General features: G+C 33.6%; 3 protein-coding genes and 1 pseudogene across 3 annotated transcripts; 3 read left to right on the top strand and 1 right to left on the bottom strand.

Moving 5' to 3' along the window:
• Positions 1-3563: 3563 nt before the first annotated feature.
• LOC123915308 (putative FBD-associated F-box protein At3g12840) lies at positions 3564-5601 on the top strand. Its single transcript, XM_045966444.1, has 2 exons — positions 3564-3887; positions 5330-5601. Exons 1-2 carry the CDS (start codon positions 3564-3566, stop codon positions 5579-5581), a joined length of 576 nt encoding a protein of 191 aa, XP_045822400.1. The 3' UTR covers positions 5582-5601.
• A 3071-nt stretch (positions 5602-8672) lies between these two features.
• LOC123917471 (F-box/FBD/LRR-repeat protein At3g26920-like) lies at positions 8673-11105 on the top strand. Its single transcript, XM_045969198.1, has 3 exons — positions 8673-9393; positions 9962-10651; positions 10756-11105. Exons 1-3 carry the CDS (start codon positions 8716-8718, stop codon positions 10915-10917), a joined length of 1530 nt encoding a protein of 509 aa, XP_045825154.1. The 5' UTR covers positions 8673-8715; the 3' UTR covers positions 10918-11105.
• A 1563-nt stretch (positions 11106-12668) lies between these two features.
• On the top strand, positions 12669-15380 carry LOC123915307 (annotated as a pseudogene).
• Positions 15381-15996: 616 nt separating this feature from the next.
• Positions 15997-17443, bottom strand: LOC123917475 (F-box/FBD/LRR-repeat protein At1g78750-like). The gene is made up of 2 exons (XM_045969206.1): positions 16466-17443; positions 15997-16294 (listed from the first exon to the last, which is right to left on the bottom strand). Exons 1-2 carry the CDS (start codon positions 17378-17380, stop codon positions 16124-16126), a joined length of 1086 nt encoding a protein of 361 aa, XP_045825162.1. The 5' UTR covers positions 17381-17443; the 3' UTR covers positions 15997-16123.
• Positions 17444-20467: the final 3024 nt, after the last annotated feature.

The raw sequence follows: 20467 nt of genomic DNA, 5'->3' as shown, positions 1-20467 counted from the left end.
TTTCTCCCTTCTTTGATGATTTTTGTATTGACTGTGAATGACTGCTCTCAATTGATCATGATCGTAATTGGGTTGATTTATTGTCAGGGCTAATTTGTAACAAGCTTAAAGCTTAATAAGCTTTAGCTTGAGGGGTGATGTTAGAAGTTTATTTTATTTGGTAGTTTACTTTATTTTTGTATTTTGTTTGACAAACTCATAATGTTTCTTGTTGATGCATCATGAGTTTGAGAGTAGGTGTTAGATAATAAAATAATAGTCTATGTTATTGGGCCTATTAGGCCTATTAGTTTAAAGTCCATTAGGTTTTATTATATATTCTCTAGTAACCTTTTTGTAATGTTAAGCTATTGGTATTCTATTGAAACCCTAGCCGTCTCTTTCTCTTTTCTTATTTGTGTATCTCTAATTCTAACAGGTTTCTAGTTAAAAACTCTAGCTCGTCCTGTTTCTTTTATGAGTGGGATATGCACCCTATTTTTTACTGGAACCGATATAGTCTGTGGTGGTGTTGAGTTGGGTCTTCGTCAGGTCTAGTTGATTGGAGGCCTCTTATGTTTGTCCTTCTTGATGGTTGATCCTTGTCCCTCTCTCTTTCTTAGGTGGTTGATCATTATATAACTAGTTTAAAGACCCGTGCATCTGCACAGATCAATTAACTTTAATTCAATATTTAAGTTTATCATTATATTAATATAGAATTTTTTTTAAGGTGCACATAGCTAGTCCATACTAAATGACCGACAATAGTGAGTTAAAATCACTTTTCAATTTTTGAATTGCATTTTCTCACTTCTTTTTTCGAAAATGCTAATTGTCATGATAAATTAGTCACAACTCATTAAATATCTACAACTTTTTATGCTGCTATGTTCTTGCTGTTGGATTAATCCACCGATTCATTCATAATAAAAAAATAAAATCAAGTAAAAATGTAAAAATAATTGCCTTGCAACCGTCTGGTATTTTCGCTCAGAGCATTGAAGCAGCTAGTGGCCGACCCATATCCGTGACATAACTGTGAAGTGTAAAGATGGAGTCGAGTGTAGCTCCACCATCAAGGGGAAGCCGCTTTGCAATTGTTGCGAAGAAGGCAAGGCCCCTTGAACGGAGCATGTTTAGATTATAGATTTTTTAGATTATTCAGTTTCTTAATTTAGATTTGTGTTGTCCACTATTGCAGGGCATTTAGTAAGGACCATGAGTGGACTTTAAAAAAGAGGTCCATATTAGGGGCTACTTTTATTTTTTTTATTTTAATTATTAGATAGAAAAAAAATGTTGATCCAAGTTACTTAAGTAATTTGCCACATCAGCATTGACTTGGTCAAAATTAAACCTTTGCAAAAGGGGGTAAACATAGGGGTCAGAAGTGCTATTTTGAAACATAGGGGCCAAAATCGCAACTTTCTAAAATTTATGGGGCCAAAAATGCAATTTAGCCAATTTATTTTTATTGACTAAACTTTCTATAATTTTTTTATTGTTTTTTTTTCAACATTTAAAGAAATTACTATTGGCTCGATAGATATAATAAATCCAAACCACCAACTGTTAAAGAAATTATTTTCATCAACAAGGGGATCTAAATGTAACCATTTATTGGTTTTTTTTTAACTGACATAAATTTTGTGATACTGTTTGACAAAATTTATATAAGCTCATGATATTTTTCATAACTTTTTTCAGCTTATTTTTATATACGAACTTTGTTTCATTTTGTCCTCTCTTTCATATAGTGTTACGAAAGTATATATTGTTTTTCATTTCATGTAATTAGTTGATTCAAGACCCTTTTCACTTGATTTTTGAAAGCATAATAGTCAATTTGGAGTTTTACTCCTTGGATTGAAAGCATAATTATATTTGCCATTCAAAATAAATATAAAAATAAGGCTCAATTATATGGAATATGCCTATATGTGATGCCTCTGACTCTGTGGTGTTGTTCTGTTTTAGTTACCACTATAAAGGCAAGGTGTAGAGCTTATGAATTTAATTAAGATGTTGTAGGAAGAATTAAATATTGAACTTGTATCAATGTAAGAAGCAATGGGGAATGATCAATTAATGAACACTATTTTTGAACATTATTAGAATTGTCCATCTCATCTCAATAGATATAACGCTACATATCCATATAAAATGTGTACCAAAATGTTCACCAACTTGTAAATCTTGATTTTTCTAGTCGAAAATGTTATAACTTATAAATCAAGTTAACTCTCTTAGTTATGCAGCCGATAATCAAAATTGTTTATTCCGTTAATTTTTAACTCCAAATATATACGATGGACTAATATTGTAAATGGTCTATCACACACACACACACACATATATATATATATATATATATATATATATATATATATATATATATAATGAGTAAAAAAGGAGTCAAGATAAAATCCAAGAGTACTAAAAGTACTCAAAAGCATATAGATATAATTTTTTTTTTAATTTAAATTTTAACTATTTGATCTTTTTGTCACAACATAACCATTGGATCGTGTAATTCTATGATATTTTATTGTCAAATCCTATATTATGAGGATCCATGAGGTTGATGTTTAGTTTCATTTCATCATTTGGTTTATGTCCATATCTGTTATATTTGGAGCATCTCAAATTTTTATTGTAAGCTTGTTGCATAAGTGCGGGTACGGTATACCTGTACCCGACACTGACACGTGGTACGTACATTTTTAAAAAAATAAAAAATAAATGGGGAAGAGAACTGAATCAGTTTATAATTCTAAACTAAAGTGAATCTTTATTAAAAAAATAAACAAATAAAAAAACGGGATTGTGACCTGTTGCAAAAAATAAAATAAAAAACAAGAATGAGAACAATTTTTAAGAGTACCACACATGTACCCCAAGAGTACCACGCGCGTACCTGCATGCAAAAATGAAAAAAATAAACCAATTAAGATAGGTTTACAATTCGTGTTCAATATAGAAAAACTAATAAACACTATTTATGAACCAATTAGAATTGCCCATTTCAACAGGTGTACCAGTACCGGTACATATCCAATTAAGATGTATACTAAGAATTCACCTTATAAGCTATAACACTTTCACCAGAAAAAAAAGATTAAATACCAGAAAATATAAAATCAGCATTTGAAATATACTCCTTTAAAAAATTGAAATATACGGTATAGTTTAAATTTATTTAATTTATTTATATGTATATTTAAAATACTTTTGATATTTTGTCAAAAAAAATACTTTTGATATTTGATTTAAGGAGAAAATCAAGGGTTGTGATTATAACCATTCCTTTATTTGAGAAGCAACTCTTAAGAATTTCTCATTTTAGATGTTTTTTTAAAATTTTGATTTTTAAAAAATGCATAACAAACAGATGCAATGTTTTTTAAGGTGATTATTTTTACTAGCAGGCCATAATAAGGTATATTAAACCATTAGGCCCAAATCCTAATTAACTTAGGTTATTGCAACAGAAACCCTATATATAAGTGACCATATGACGTTTATGGAACCCAAAATTCACTTCAACCTACCCTTGCTTGCCGGATTCTCTATCAGTGACAATGACCTCTTCTTCCCGGCGGCCAATTCCTACTATTGATAGGATTAGCGACTTGCCGGATTCAATTCTCAGTCATATTCTCTCTTTTCTTCCAACCAAACAAGCTTCCGCTACAAGCATCCTTTCAAAGAGATGGAAATTAGTGTGGCACTCCATCCTCACTCTTAACTTCGACCAAAACAAAGACACCTTCAAAAACTGCTTCCATTTTGAGGAATTTATTTACTTTACCATCTCCTCATTGCGAGAAAATTCAATTCGTTTGTTTACTTTCAAATGTAGCGGAGATTCAAACTTCAATCAAAGATTTTACAATCAAATTTTAAAATTTGTGATGCGAGGAGTTGAGAGTCTTGAATTTGACATGTCTGCGAGGAGCCGTATTATCAAATTACCATCTAACATTCTCAATATGAAGACGCTTCGAGTTCTTAAACTCGCAAACATAAAATTGGGAGATTTTGATCAAGTGGATTTTCCTCTTGTTAAAACTCTTCATTTGGATAGGATTTCTTTCATATCTACTAACTATATTGAGAAATTTCTATTAGGGTTTCCTATTTTAGAAAATTTGTGTTCACAATCATCTGTATCGAAGAAGTCACCTGTTCCGATGGAAGATGTGAATGCTTTACCTAATTTGCTCAAAGTAAGGATTTGTGATCTGAATATTCCGATGGATTTGGTTTGCAAAGCAAAGTTTTTGGACATAGAAAAGGTATGAATATCATGTTCCTAAATAACTGTTTAGAGAAACTATGATTTTACACTTCCATGTTCCATATTTTTTCTAGTTTTTGTATTTTATTTTGAGAAAAAATAATGATCATCAGGGATTGACCTAGAAGAGGACCAACCGTCAACAGATGCCACAGTCGCCACTAAATATTTTTTATATACTATTATGGTACTCCCTCCGCTCCGGACACAAATATAAGCAAAAACCCACTTTTTAGGTTGATTGAAAAAGTAATGTATCTGGTCAATAATATAAATTAGATGCATTATTTTTTCAGTGAATCTAAAAGGTGTTTTTTTTTTTTCTTATAATTGTATCTGGAGGGAGTATTATATTATTGACTTAATTTCACATTTTGATACGATTCACAATATTAGCTTTAAATTTTTCTTGTATATGCCTTCCTTTCAAAATTTAGTTTTTTGTTTACTGACTTATATTTTTAAACTCGGCCTTAAACTAAATTCCTGTCTCCGTCCCGGATGATCACATTCACAGTCATATTTTCTGCCAAGTTATTCCACTAACTCCACCTTTTTGATATGACATGAAAGATTGAATCATTTTTATTGGTCGTTAGTGTAAAATTAATCTTGACAATGTTGTCCTTGAAACTCTTAATTTTGTTTTAAAATGCTTCATAATTTTTTATAAAAAATCAACCATGTATTCAAAAAGTAAAGTAAATTCTCTCCCAGAGGGAGTATTTATGAATATGCATTTCTCATGTATCTTGTGCAACTCATGCAGATAAAGATCTCTTGGACAAGACTTCCCATGTTTTACAATTTGACTTACATGAAATTTAGTGTTCATGATGCCTTCTGTGGTAATAGGTGCACATGCTGCATGTTGCTAGGAATACTGCCATATTTACCCAAACTTCAACATTTTATCATTCAGGTTTTGATGTTATGGATTTAATTGTTTTATTTTTTTATTTTAATTTCACGTATTTTATTATAATTAATAAAATTTAAAATGACGTTAACAATTGATAGGAATATTATGTGGCTGAAACGAATAATTGTCGCAATTTTTGGAAGCATCCGCCCACTGTTCCAGAATGTCTTTCATCACAGCTCAAAACATGCTGCATTAAACGTCATAGACACAGAGGCATAAAATATTTAGTCGAATTTGTGAAATATATTATGCAGCATTCTGAAGTACTAGAGACTATGACAATTCGGAGTTCCTCCCTTGAAAAGGACCGAATGTTGAGGGAATTATCTTCGCTCAAAAGGGGCTCTAAAAAATGTAAACTTTTATTTAATTGATGATGTTTGTCATGTTTTTTGGATGTTTTTAGGATGTTGTGACACAGATTTACTCTGGTGTTGAAGATTGTGTACATTGTTTAATGCTTACTACTGTAAAGTTTAGAGTAAAATATACAGCTCAATAGAACCTTAGAGCAAAATACAATAAGTACAAACAGACTTCAAAGTATTTTGATTGTGAATGAAAATCAAGGTTCAGAGCTTGTATCAGAGAGTGTGCAAATGTTAGCGCGTGCGTGTGATTCTTGATAGCTTCAATAATGAAGTGTTGAATATATAGTTCCAAGAATACGCTCCATGTGAATTATGACCGTTGTGCAAAGATCAGGTGGCCAGTTAACGTTATCTTCGCAGTATGAGATGGAAGCAACGTTTGCAGACCAAAGTGGTATGTAGTGAGGTTTCTCTACTTTGTCAAGGCAGAATGTGTTTATACTAAACAGAATAACTTCACAGTTTGGTCTTGAGTAAGGTCCTTGTAACTTGGCTTTCCCATATTTGAATAAGGTTGATAATCTTGATTAACCATTTGAATAGCTTATTCCAATCTTGAGTAAGGTCCTTGTAACTTGGCTCCAACGTTGTCTGATTTTTGACTGGCATGAAAGCAAAATTGCAAAGAGCTGAAAACATCTTCTGAGTGCTTCCTGCTTCTGAGTGGTTTCAGAGTCAACACAGTCTTTCAGAGTTTCCTTGCTTCTGAGACTTAATCAGAACATGCCTTATCAGAGCATGTATATCTTCTTCAAAACTTAAGATCATCAGAAATTACTTATATTGGTCCTGCACACTAGATTAAAAAATTAGTACCCCAATTATACATTTAATACTTATTGTTATCATCAAAACTTTATACATTTAAAACTTGGGGCATTAGAACCAATTTTGTTCCAACATACTAATTTTGTGCCAAAAGGCTTCTTATATTTTTTGGATGGTTTATAAGGTCTTTTGCTATTGATTTTTGTAATTTTCATTTTGATGTGAAATTTGAGCATTAAACTGCTCTATGGTTGTGCTAATATTTAATTTGCACTTTTTTTTTACGAAAAAAACGATATTCATTCATTTAAATCGGTAGAGTACATCAATCAATTACATATTCAAATTCGCTAAAAACTAAAAAAGATGAATCTGCGAACAAGCTCACAACATCCGAGTTAATAGCGGCTCAATGTCTACAAATATGACAAAGCCTAACATTGATATATTAAAATCCAAGTGTCCGGAATAGTCATGCATCCGGATCTGCAACGTTGACAGCTCTAAAATCATTGAATATGCTCTGAAATTAGATTGAAACAAATCTGCAAATTTAAACAAAACAAACACCGTACAAAAACAAGTTTTCTTATACCAAGTTTTGAACCAGGTACCTCTTGGTTGCAAAGTGACTTCTCAACCAAGTGTTACCTGCGAAACAAGTAAAGACAAGTTTTATTTGGGTAGAGAGGTTATTAAATTCTGGTCATAAGTTTGAATGTCAACCAAATCCATTTTGGTGATTTAATATATCTTACAATTACAATAAAAAAAAACCTTCGTGTAGAACTATGCGTGTGTTTGGTTCTGCGGCGGAGAGAATTGATTTTGGCAGAATTGATTCTGTAAAATTGATTCTGGCCAAAATTGATTTTAAGCTGAAGTGGTTTATGTTTGGATATATTCATGAAAAAGTGAGTTGAACAAAAAATTTGAGTGTAAAAATCAATTCTAGAATCAGAAGCTACGATTTCTAGCTTCAAGTAGAATCAATTCTGGAGGCAGAATCAATTCTACTTTTGAGAAACCAAACAAGTCAGAATCAATTCTACACGTCCAGAATCAATTCTGGATGCTCCAGAATTGAAACCAAACATACACTATGTGTTTTTTTTATATTTGATTATTATGTTGATATCCATGTTTTTGCTATTTTTATTTTAAGTACTATGACATAAAATGGTGTAGTGTGTGTGTATTTTCTCGGTGTATGTTTGGTTTTAATTCTGGAGCAGCCAGAATTGATTCTGGACATGTAGAATGAATTCTGACTTGTTTGGTTCCTCAAAACTAGAATTGATTCTGTCTCCAGAATGGATTCTACTTGAAGCTAGAAATTGTAGCTTCTCATTCTAGAATTGATTTTTACACTCAAATTATTTGTTCAACTCACTTTTGTATGAATATATCCAAACATAAATCAATTCTATCAAACTCAATTCTATCAAAATCAATTCTATCCAAACTCAATTTTATCAAAATCAATTCTGTCCACCGCAGAACCAAACACATACTCAGTTTGTGAATATGTTTATCTATAAAAAGGATTACAGACAAGTGGGGGAGTTAAAGTACAAGGAGTACAAACAACCCCACACTAGAGAACTTCACCAGCACAGTATACTCATCTGTTTGATACTTTGATCACCAAAAATCCATAAATGGTATTATTTTTTCCCATGGCTTGAAAGACCTGGAGAAGGTGATAGATGATATCAAGCTCCTCTCTTGGAGATGGGTTTTACACGTTGTATCCAAACAAGTTAAAGATTATATATATATATATATATTCGTCATTAAAAAAATTATTTTATTAAAAAAAGTGATTTTTATTACAATAAGCAAAAACAATAAATTCTTTAAAAACCTCTAAATTATTGAATATGAAAATCCCTAATTCTTTTTTGGTACATAAAATCCCTAATTTTTTAATCCATAATAAACAGATCCAAAATAAGAAAATTTCTCATCCCATCCACCTACTTTCTCACCTACCCCCTGTTTTTCTATTTTTTCCATTGGTCAAAAAATTCGGAACGCGTTTTCCGAATTTTTTTAGTTCAAATTTGGAAAAAATTCGAAAAACACATTCCGAAGTTGTTTTCAAAGGCAAAAAAAATTCGGAAAACGCGTTCCGAATTTTTTGACGAAGGGCAAAAATGGAAAAACAGGGAGTAGGTGAGAAAATAGGTGGGTGGGATGAAAATTTTTCCCAAAATAAAGTATATTAAGCTTGTAGGCCCATTTGTCAAAAAAAAAAGCTTGTAGGCCAAAATCTCAATTAACTTATAAATAAGTGACCATGACGCATATGGAACCCAAATTCACTCCAACCTACCCTTTGCTTGCCGCATACTCTATTAGTGGTAATGACCTCTTCTTCCCGGCGGCCAATTCCTACTATTGATAGGATTAGCGACCTACCGGATTCAATTCTCGGTCATATTCTCTCTTTTTTCCCAACCAAATTCGCTGCAACCACCAGCGTCCTCTCGAAGAGATGGAATTTGGTGTGGCTCTCAGTCTTGGCTCTAAACTTCAATGATTATGAAAGCTTTCAAAAATGTGTCTCCTTAATCTTGTTCAAATTGCGAGACGAAAAGACTCCCATCCATTCCTTTACCTTGAAATTTCGCAAGTCTTCTAGCTTCAACGAAAAAGAATTCAATCGAATTTTTGAATTTGTGATGCAACTCGGAATCAAGTATCTTGACTTCAAAATGTCCGATAAAAAATTCCTTATCGAATCACCTCCTGCCATTCTAAGATTTAAGACACTTGAAGTTCTTAAGTTGGCAAATGTAATAATGGGAAAGTTTGATAAATTGGATTTTCCTCTGCTCAAAACTCTTCATTTGGATAGTGTTTCTTTTATTTCTCTTGAATATTTTGTGAAGCTTCTGTTTGGTTGTCCTATTCTAGAGGATTTGCATACAAAATCATCTATATACCAATTCGGGCAGTCTTATGTTCCAATGGAAAATTTGAATGCTTTACCTAATTTGGTCAAAGTAAGGATTATTAATGATATGAATACTCTGATGAAGGTATGCTTATTTTCTTATTTATTTTTGGGATAAACAAGGTATCCTCTGCACGCAACTGCATAGACTAATTTCTCTAGTCTTGTGGAATACGACAATCTCTTTCAAAGAGTTTTAACGTTGTTGCATGTTAAATCAATGATTGAACTCATGATCTTAGTTAAGATAGAAGACACTTGAGTCATCTCATCTAAGCGTTCTTGATCGGGTGACATTTAGTTTCTAATTATATCACGGTCATCAAAGTATTTATGATTTTTGCATTGAAGTGAGAATTTGTAGAACAATTCATTAGCAATAAATTTAATTGCTTTGGATACATATATACATTGATTAAACCATTTTCTTAATCTTGAAGCAAAAACCTACTAAAGGGAGTAAGCATAATTTGAAAGCAATTTGTTAAGAAACATGACATATCCACCATGTAGAAATATAGATAGAAAAGCTTAATGAATTGATTATTGTATTGATTTTTTCTTTTCTTTTTTTATAAAAGTGAAAATAATACAATTAAATGAGTTAACCTATGTTTTGCATACTAATTAAACTAATGTTCATAATATCTCAGATCTTGTCTCTTCGCGGTGATGCCTCACCCTCACTGCACACTCTAGAATTTCGCAGGCATGAAATCATGGAGCCATGCCTACTCAAAAGGATTATAAAATACGCAGTTTCACACAATGTCCAACGATTAGACACCTATATTACATGTGATATTCAACACTTTCCGACTTTATTTTCATGTCACACTCTAACATCTCTTTCTCTTTGTGTTACTCACCCTAAAGATGATGGAATGTGCACATTAGTTCCTAAAGCTCTGGATTTGCCATCATTAACTGACTTGAAACTACGGCACTGTGCCTTTTGTGTCGGTGATGATGGTCGTGTTGAGCCATTTTCAGCATTAACCCGATTGAAAAGTTTGATTATGGTGTATTGTAAAGTTCCGGATTCCCACAATCTTTGCATATCAAATACCAAACTTGTCAATTTAAATATATACATGTGTCATTATGATCCTGAGACCTATTTCGGAATCAAGCTATCTGCTCCAAGTCTTTGTAACTTTAATTTTAGGGGTATTCTTGTTCAGAAACATTGTGGGAACAATAATGATCTCTCTTCTATCAAACATGCATGTATTGATTTAATAAGTTTGTGGAATTCTAAGGAGACTTCATTGGTTCTACTCAACTGGCTGATTGAGCTTGCTAATATCGAAACATTGACCGTCTCTTCAACTACTCTCGAGGTAATTTACACAGCATGTTTGGTTTGACAAAAAAAAACTGTTTTTCATTTTCACTTTATTTACACTTAACTGATAACTGATCCTAATACCTTTTGATTGTTTAGGTTCTTTCCTTTGTACCAGATTTATTGAAGGCTCAGCTCCGTTTCTTGTGTCACTTGAAGTCACTGAAAGTAGAAATGAGACTATTATCATCCATACCTTATGGAATAGTGGATTTGTTTCTTAAACAATCACCCTCATTAAAGGTTGATATCATAAATTGATTAAGGTGAAATGTGTATTCAAAGATTTCTTTGTTTAGTAATTTAGCTTTTGCACCATTCTTTCTTTCTCACGATATCTCTTGTTATAACTTACTTTCCATCGATAAATTACAGAACCCTATGTAGAGAAACAAACTTACTTTTGTAGCAGTTAAAAAAAGCTAAGGCTATAATAGTTTTGCTTTATCTTCTTATTGGTAATTTAAATCTATAGACTAGATTGTTTTTCTGCTCATGGAAGACAAAAATGATAAGTTAGTTGTTATTGCCATGAGTATTTTCTGTGTGGGAGCTGCAATGCAATGGAATGCTTTACAGAAGTTAAATACTAATACTATATCAGGTTATTCTTAGAGTTAGTTACGTTGGAAATTAATGAATATAAAGATAATTGAAACTGAGGGACCAAAAGTGCAATTAAGCCGAATTTTTTAATCTGAATAAACAAAAGCCGTGTATGATCCTGAATACTGTTATGAAGTCTGTCTGTCATATGATTTGGCATGGCAATAGTCACACCAGACATGTTTACCACAACTTCTGGTTCTTCTTTAACAGCCTTGTTCAATCGCAATTCTGCGTCTAATACTCTCTACAAAACTTGTAATCCAATTGTTATGCAACAATAAAATAGATTATAATACCCACCTTTTGTTTTGCGTTTAGGCGCAAAGGGCGCCTTATTAAGTTATTATCCTTGATGTCAAAGGTATCAAAATTAGGTCGTAAAGTATAACCCAAAATTAGGTCGTAATGTTTTAAAGTGTTCAACCTCAACTCTTCCAACCAATCTGGGACTTAACTCGCACTTGATAGCTCTCAACACTCTGAGGGAATTGTTGTTTCTTTAGAATTAGAGCTTTGAGAACCAATTTATCAACAAAAATGCAGATGTTTATAGAGTATTTGGTAGTATGTGACAAGTGCTAATGGTGCACCCTTGCTTGATTGTAGTGTAGTTCACATCATATATTGTTCCATTAATTTGCACTAGCTAGAATGTGAAAACTTTATAGTGAAATAGAGACAATATCTATTAGATGGAAGATTAAGGAAAGAATATGGGATTTATCTGGTGCTAAACAGATGAGTATATCCTTGAAGGCAGGCAATATGCAGAGTGTTCTCAAAAGCAAAACAATTGATAACTTCTTTGATGCTATTTCTTTGTTTTTCAATCAAATCAACGACTTTGTCGCACATTTTGATCACTATTTCTGATGCTCCTTTACAAAATGCTCTAAAAGAACCAAACCAGAACACAGAAAAACAGAACCAAAACAGAACAAAAGGAGGGCATACATGTTACAGTAGAATGTAGTCCTTAAAAGACAACACTTTGCAGAACAATAGTTGGGACAGAGACCATTATCATCAATGATAAATTCACAATTTTCCACTCATGTTTAACTTTCAGCATAATTAATTTCTTGCCACATTTATCATTTTAACATCAAGCTTTGGATCACTAACCAAATTATAAAAACTTAAGAAAATATGATCATGTACAAACAAGAATTCAAAATTCCAATTTCCCCCTTATCTTATCGCCACAAACAAACAAGACTATTACTCGTGCACCCTGCACGTTTCCAAGCGAGGGGAGTGTAATTTACTCAATAAAAAATTATCCAAAAAAAAATACACATAATTATCCAAACAAGAAAAAAGTTATTACAAAAACAGGAAAAAAGTTATTACAATTATGCGATTTTGGCTACCCATTATGGAAAGCACTGATAAATGCCAAAATGGCACAACTGCCTGCCATGCCGGAGGAAGAAGTTGCCATGCCAAGTTACATGAAAACATTTAAAAAAGGATCTTCGTCCATACCTGATGGAATAATTGAATTTTTGCTTCAAAACTCACCTGCAGCAGAAGTTCATTATTCAAAAATCAAAAGGTAAAATGTGCCTCCTTGATTTTTGTTTCACTTGGTCTCTTATAGTTGATCATGTGATTTGCTTAGCATTTTGTTTGATGATGTTATTGCTTATAATGAATTAAGTTCCTCCTCAATAGTAGAAATGTTTAGAACTATCATCAGTAATAGGTTTATGGTGGAATGAAGAGAAGTATCCTCATAAGCATGGATGCTGTCACTATAACAACATTTTTGCTAAAACATAATTATTTCATTAGCTGGATAACATTTGAAGATTTTCATATAATTCCCTGTCATACTTTCTATAGTTGGTGAACCTACTATTACCATAGAGGCATTAACTTGAGACTGATTACAGTAATTCAGTAAGCTTTATAGAGACATTAGAACTGGACTTCTATACCTTAAGACAGATTTTTGTATCTTGAGAGACAAAATGAGGGAATTCTTATTATAAGACCTAAAACAGGTACAGGCGCGCCTTACACCAGCTACACTGCGTTTCCAGCTGCCACACGCCTGACCAAAACACGAAATTGATGTTGCGTGGTACACCTCACGTCCTAATACAGGCGCCTCTCGTTTTGCTCAGAATTGATTCCAACGAAAAACATGAGATTTTAAATGCTATATCTTATAAGGATATTCAATGCTATGTATTTGTTATTTTGAACTCTTGAATCACTAACCAGTATTGGCACTCAGAATGAGTGTCCAAATTGATTATAGATGGAACATCTATTTTATGGTTTTTGGCCGATTTTAGGTTTTTTGGCGGATTTTAGGATTTTCGGCCGATTTTAGGGTATATAGTTGATTTTAGGGTATTGGGCGATTTTAGGCTTTTCGGCCGTTTTTTGGGTTTGTGGTCAATTATAGTTTTTTTGACCGGTTTTAAGGTTCAAGTCTAGTTTAGGATCGATTTTAGATTTTCCTACTGATATTAGGGTTTAGGCCGAGTTTTTTATTATAATTATTATATTAAGATAAGATAAATAAAATTAAATGAAGGAAATTGAATTACATAACTCAAACAAAGAATTTTACAATTGATGAAATTTTACCACTTTATCCAAACAATGGAATTTCACCACTAGTATTTAAAAACCTTTGAATTTCTAAAATTCACATCCAAACACACTCTAAAGTTTTGAGACAAAAGTAAAATGTTTAAATGACCAAAAAATCGAGACGGATGGACTAAAAGACTGCTAGAAAAAATTCCATAAAAGACTTCAAATAAAAAGTTCCATAAAAGATAAAATATGAGTTGGCCTGGAGAAAAGTTTATAAGTAATAGATAATTTTCACTTTACAAGCCGGTTTTGTAAGGTTGAGTTAGACTCAATATCCAATTTTAAGATGGTACCAGAGTCTCTCTAAAATCCGTTGGGTCACCCACTATCGGGACCATCTACTATTTATATCCATTCACCAAACCCAATAGTGCACCTCACCTTACAAACTGGTTTTATAGGGTTGAGTTACACCCAATATCCAATTTTAAGAAATAGAACTTAGAAAAAACAAAAGAAAACCTAATACTACTCATCCATCCACTAAAGCCGCATTAATAAAAGAACGTTTCAGATCATTTTCTGTTTCCATCGCAATCAAAAGTTGGTTCTGAGAAACAATGAAGAGAGAAAGACAATTATATGTTCATGATCTAAATCGAGACAGATTTGCTGATTTACCTATTTGTCTTCTTCTTTTTTGAATGCCAAACAAGCTGTTCAAACTTGTATTTTGTCCACAAGATGGAAAAATCTTTGGAAGCATCTTCCAACACTTAGATTACGTTCTTCATACTTTGACAATCGGCATGGTTTCAAGGAATTCGTTACTCGGATTTTGTCTCTTTGTGATGACTCAACAGCATTGTCCTTTCTCAAATTTCGATGCCACGGTAGAGTGGAGCCTCACTTGCTTGAATCTATTTTACAATATGCTGTTTCACACGGTATATATACAACGGTTACGAATCTATCTATCTTGTGATATTGAACACATTCCGTTTTGCATTTTTTCATGTCACACTTTAACTTCTCTTAAACTTAATACCTTGCGATAATGTGAGAACATATTATTTCCAAATTCTCTGAATTTGCCGGCATTGTCTAGCTTGGATCTACGGTGTTTTGTCTTTCCTAGCGGCGATGGTGGTTGTGCTGAACCCTTCTCGGTATTTAACATACTGAATAGGCTGGCTGGCTATTCGGTTCTGTAGAGTTCTTGATTCACAAAATCTCTGCATATCAAGTGTCACACTTGTCGATTTAACAATACAAACAAATTATTTATATTGGAATTACCACAAAATCGAACTATATACTCCAAGTCTTTCTGGAAGAATGCAGAGGCTCCGTCAAATCTACTCAGCTGGCTGATAAAGCTTACCGATATCAAATCATTGACAATCACTTCAATTACTCTTCAGCTTCTCTTCTTAGTTCCTGACTTATTGAAGGTTAAGTTCACTTCCTTGTGTAACTTAAAGTCATTGAAAGTAAAAATGAATGGAAATACAGATCGATTATACAAGATATTGGTAGATGTCGACTTAGCCAATTAGACTTTCAAAAAATAAGTATACAAAAAATTGAATTTGCTAGAGAGACATTAAACAAACAAAGCAAAGAACCGAAAATCGTGGAATAAAGTCTTCGAGTTTAACCCTCGCTGTAGTCTAGTTCAGGTTGTGTTGAAGTATTTTTATGATATAGCCTGATTGAAGAATTGTGAAGCTGAGTTTGATCTCAGTGTGTTCTTTGCTTTTATTCGAAGTGGCTTTTTTAACAGTTTGTGGTGAATCTGTTCAACTGACTAGAGTTTTAACAGTTCGGTATCTGTGAGGTATTGGCTTGTCTTATTTTTCTGCAGAATCTGTGTGCACTTCGGCTGTGCTCTTGGAAGTGGCGGACTGGGGGAATTTGTATCAGTCTCTTGTAACGCTGGTTCTATGCATTGATAGATTGGGTTTTGCGTCTCAATTTCAGTCATCGTGTCTTCAGATGCTTTATTAATTGTGATCCACTAGCAAAGTAGTAACATTACATGATTTCAACATTACAATGTGACCGAACTACGATAGGAAGATTATACAAGAGTAACTTTAGGTTTCGTTGTTCTAACATCAAAGCTTATTATAAGCAATTACACTTGTAATACATTATTGCAACTATGTTGCATTTACATACATAAGTTGAATAAGAAAACTCCAAGGAAACCATTAGTGTAATGTTATTGAAGCAACTAAACTAACCGCATTGCAAAAATCAAACCAGAAATATGCGGTTCAACAAGTTGAATCCACATTTACCTAAATAAGTTTATGATTTCAGCCTTTGTTGTAGGCGAGTTTTGAAGCAAAAAGTCCAATACTCCGTTAGGTTCGGATGAAGGTATGTACTTGTGTACTTTAAGCGACTTCAAGTTACAAAAGGAACGGAACTCAACCTTCAATAAATCAGGAACTAAGGAGAGAACCTAATCAATGAGAGATGATTGTGAATCAGGATCAATTTAATACAAGTCATATTTTTTGACAAAAATTATAACTAAAATAAAACAAAAAAGGAAGCATACTAAGAAAAATAATAAAAAATTAAAATTAAAAATGAAAATGAATATTCTCAAACCAAACATGCCATAAAGTACCTCAAGAATAGAAGAATTAATAATCAATGATTTGATATTAGAAAGCTCAACCAACCAGTTGAGTAGAACCAATGAAGTTTTTATAGATCTGGATGGACAAAATACATGAATAGCTACATGTTTTACAGAAGAGAGATTGGTCTTGCTCGCGCAAAGTTTCAGAGTAGGAATAACCTCGATACAAACACAGACAAAGGTGCAAAGACTTGGAGTAGATAACTCAATTTCGCAATAGTCACCGAGATGTGTTTCTAAAGTTAAATTAGCAAGTGTAGCACTTGATATGCAAATGGTATGTGCATCAATAACTTTACAACGCCGGATGATCAAACTATTCAAGTTTTGTAATGTCATAAAAGGTTCAGTGCGACCATCATTGCCAACAGGAAAGGCAAATGACTGTAGAGACAAACTTGTTAATGCCGGTAAATTAAGGGAACTAGGAAATAATAATTTTTCCGAGGTTCTAGAGTGAACAACAGAAAGGTCAAGAGAGGTTAAAGTGTGACATGAAAACAAACAAGTTTGAAAGTGTTGAAAATCACATCTTATATTGATTCGTAATCGCTGGACATTGTGTGAAACAACGTATTTAACAATCCTTTTGAGTAAGTGAGGCTCCACGATACCACTGCGCTGAAAATCAAGAGATTGTAGTGTTGTTGATTCTTCACGAAGAGACAAAATACGAGACACAAATTTTGTAAAATCCTTCATATTCCTAAAGCGTGAGGAATGCAATGTTAGAGTGGGAAGATGCTTCCAGATATTTTTCCATCTTGTGGACAGTATACAAGTTTGAACGGCGTGTTTGGTATCCACAAAGGACAGTATGTGAAGTAAAAGGAAATCAGGTAAATTACTAAGCCGATCTTCTTTTACATTGTTGTTATATCTTTGTCTTCTTCGCTTCATTATCTCAAAACCTCGATGGTCTGATTGTGCGATTGATCGATCGCCTTCCAAATTGGCAAACTGGCTTTGTTCTACTATGCTCTTAGAACTGTAGAAGAAGGTTTGACTCTTGAATCTCTTATCTTCCTAATGAATACTCCTAAGTTTTACCATGTCTTTTATGAATTTTTTAGAGGGTCTTTTATGAATTTAGTTTTTGATAAATTGTCTTTTATAGATTTAATTTGTGTATGTATATTATATAGGTGTAATTAACTAAGCATCTCTTTTGTCATTACTATGTTGTACTCTTCTATTTATCTTCTTAGTTTATTAATTATTGCATTGGAGATTTTGTTAAATCTAAGAAGGCCTTAGATGATTAATCCATGTTGTGTGAGCTGACTTGGTGTGCAAGCTGGCCAAAAGTGAAGGAATAACTAATTGCTTGAGAAGCAAGTTAGTTAGTTTGTTAGTGAAGTTTGTTAAGAGAGTTTGTTGAATTCAGTTTGATTTGTTTTACCTAAGTAGTTAAAGTGTTTTAGAGTCAGTTAGGAATTTGTTAGTTGGTTAGAGCCTAGGAGAATCATCAAAATGTGATGATCTAGTGTTAGTATAAATAAGGCTCATGATTAGTGATTGTAATCAACTTTTCTTTCCCCATTGAGGATGAATAAAACTGACTCCTATTTTCTCTAATCTTCTTCTTCCTTCTCCTCTGTAAATCGTGTGTTTCTTTCTTCCAAAACCATTCACCATTGTTGCAGCAACAAGGAAAAGCAGATCCTGCAGAAACTGTGCTCATAGGCAAGGCCAGAGTGACAGTGCAGCGCGCGCGAGATTCCTTGCTTGACTGCTGGTTTGTGAGGCCTGTGTAGGCCAAAGTGATCAAAGCCAAAAGCTTCAGCTGCGCCAACATCTGGCATCAAGAGCCTGGTTCGTGCTTTAACCATGGCAACCTTTAACAATGGTCAATTCCCTGCGAATCTTCCAGTTTTGGATGGAAAGAATTATGATAATTGGAGCAAACAAATGAAAGTTTTGTTCAATTATCAAGATGTGATGGAACAAGTGATTAGTGGTGTGGAACCACTCTCAGAAGGTGCAACAGAGGTTCAAAGAACACAACACAAAGAATTGAAGAAGAAAGATTACAAGGCGTTATTCATAATTCATCAAAGTGTAAGCCCTGATATCTTTGAAAAGGTTGGAGATTGTGAATCAGCTAAGCAAGCTTGGGATATCTTGGCTACAGCTTATGCTGGAGATCAGAAGGTGAAGAAAGTGAAGCTACAAACCCTAAGAAGCAAGTTTGCACAGCTACAAATGGAAGAAAAAGAAACTGTAAGTGAATTCTTTACAAAGATTGCAAAATTAGTAAATGAAATGAAAGCATGTGGTGAAATTGTGTCTGGTACAATGAGAGTTGAAAAGATACTGAGATCTTTAACTCCTAAGTTTGACTATGTGGTAGCTGCAATAGAAGAGTCTAAAGATCTTGACACTATCAAGGTTGAGGAACTGCAAGGGTCCTTAGAAGCACATGAGCAAAGGATGAATCAGAGAAATTCTGATAAATCCAATGGTGAGGTAGCATTACAAGTGCAGCAGGGTAATAAGAATAAGAAAGGAAAGGGAAAATGGCAAGGCAATAAGGGAAAAGATAGTTATCAGAATGGAAATGGAAAAGAGAATCAAGATACCAAAGGAGGAGGTGGAAATCAGAAGAAACAGTTCAATGGTGGTAGAGGGGGTTACAATGGAGGTGGAAGAGGTGGAAGAGGTGGCAGAGGTGGAAGAGGCAAGTTTGATAAGAAACACATTCAATGCTATAATTGCCAAAATTATGGTCATTTTGCAGATGAATGTAGATTCAAAGAGGAATCAAGTGATGCTGAAGCCAAAATTGCTAGAAATGATGATGATGATGAAGGCTCAGTTATGTTTCTTGTAACTACAAAAGATGAAAGTGATCTTCAAGAGAAATGGTATCTTGATACTGGATGTACAACACACATGACAGGGAGGAAAGATTGGTTCACAAGCCTAAAGGCTACCCAGAATCACAATGTCAAGTTTGCCGACAATAGCAGTCTTGCAGTACAAGCCATTGGTGATGTAACAATCAAAAGAAAGGATGGCAAGTGTTCAGTGATCTCTGGTGTATTGTACATACCAGGTATGAAATGTAATCTACTCAGTATAGGCCAATTGCTAGAGAAAGATTACAGAATTGTAATGGAGAATAGGTTGCTGAAAGTGTACAACACTAAAGGTAACCTGATGTTGAAAACTGAAATGTCAAAGAATAGGACATTCAAGATTGGGCTCAATGTTCTGAATCACAAGTGCTTGATGACTGCATCAAGCAGAGAAGAGTGGAGATGGCACTATAGAATGGGGCACTTGAATTTCAAGGACCTCAGCTTGCTGCAAAAATCAAAGATGGTGACAGGCTTGCCAAGCCTGCAAGTGCCTGAAGAGATTTGTGAAGAGTGTGTGCAGTCAAAACAGCACAGAGGGAGCTTCAGCAAGCATGCAGCAAGTAAAACCAATAGTGTACTTGAAGTGGTGTATTCAGATGTATGTGGTCCAATGCAAGTGAACTCAATTGGAGGTAACAGGTACTTTGTGAGTTTCATAGATGACTTTAGCAGAAAACTATGGACTTACTCAATAAGTAAGAAAAGTGATGTGTTTGAAATTTTTAAGAAATTTAAAGCTACAGTTGAAAGACAAAGTGGTAAGAGGCTCAAAACCCTAAGAACAGATGGGGGTGGAGAGTATGTATCACATGAATTTGCAAAATTCTGTGACATTGAAGGTATTGTACATGACATAGTTCCACCATATACTCCACAGCATAATGGGACTGCTGAAAGAAAAAATAGAACAATAATGGATATGGTGAGGTGTATGTTGAAGGGAAAGCATTTACCTAAGGAGTTATGGGGTGAATCAGTTTCTACTGCTACTTATACATTGAATAGGTGCCCTACAAAGAGATTGAAGGGTATCACACCAGAAGAATGTTGGTCAGGACACAAGCCAAATGTGAATCATATGAGAGTGTTTGGTTCACTAGTCTTCAGACACACACCTGATCAA

The sequence above is a fragment of the Trifolium pratense genome, linkage group LG3 (assembly GCF_020283565.1).
Source record: "Trifolium pratense cultivar HEN17-A07 linkage group LG3, ARS_RC_1.1, whole genome shotgun sequence".
Taxonomy (NCBI): Eukaryota; Viridiplantae; Streptophyta; class Magnoliopsida; order Fabales; family Fabaceae; genus Trifolium; species Trifolium pratense.
The sequence above is the reverse complement of the archived record's forward strand: the minus strand, read 5'-3'. Positions and strand labels throughout refer to the sequence as shown.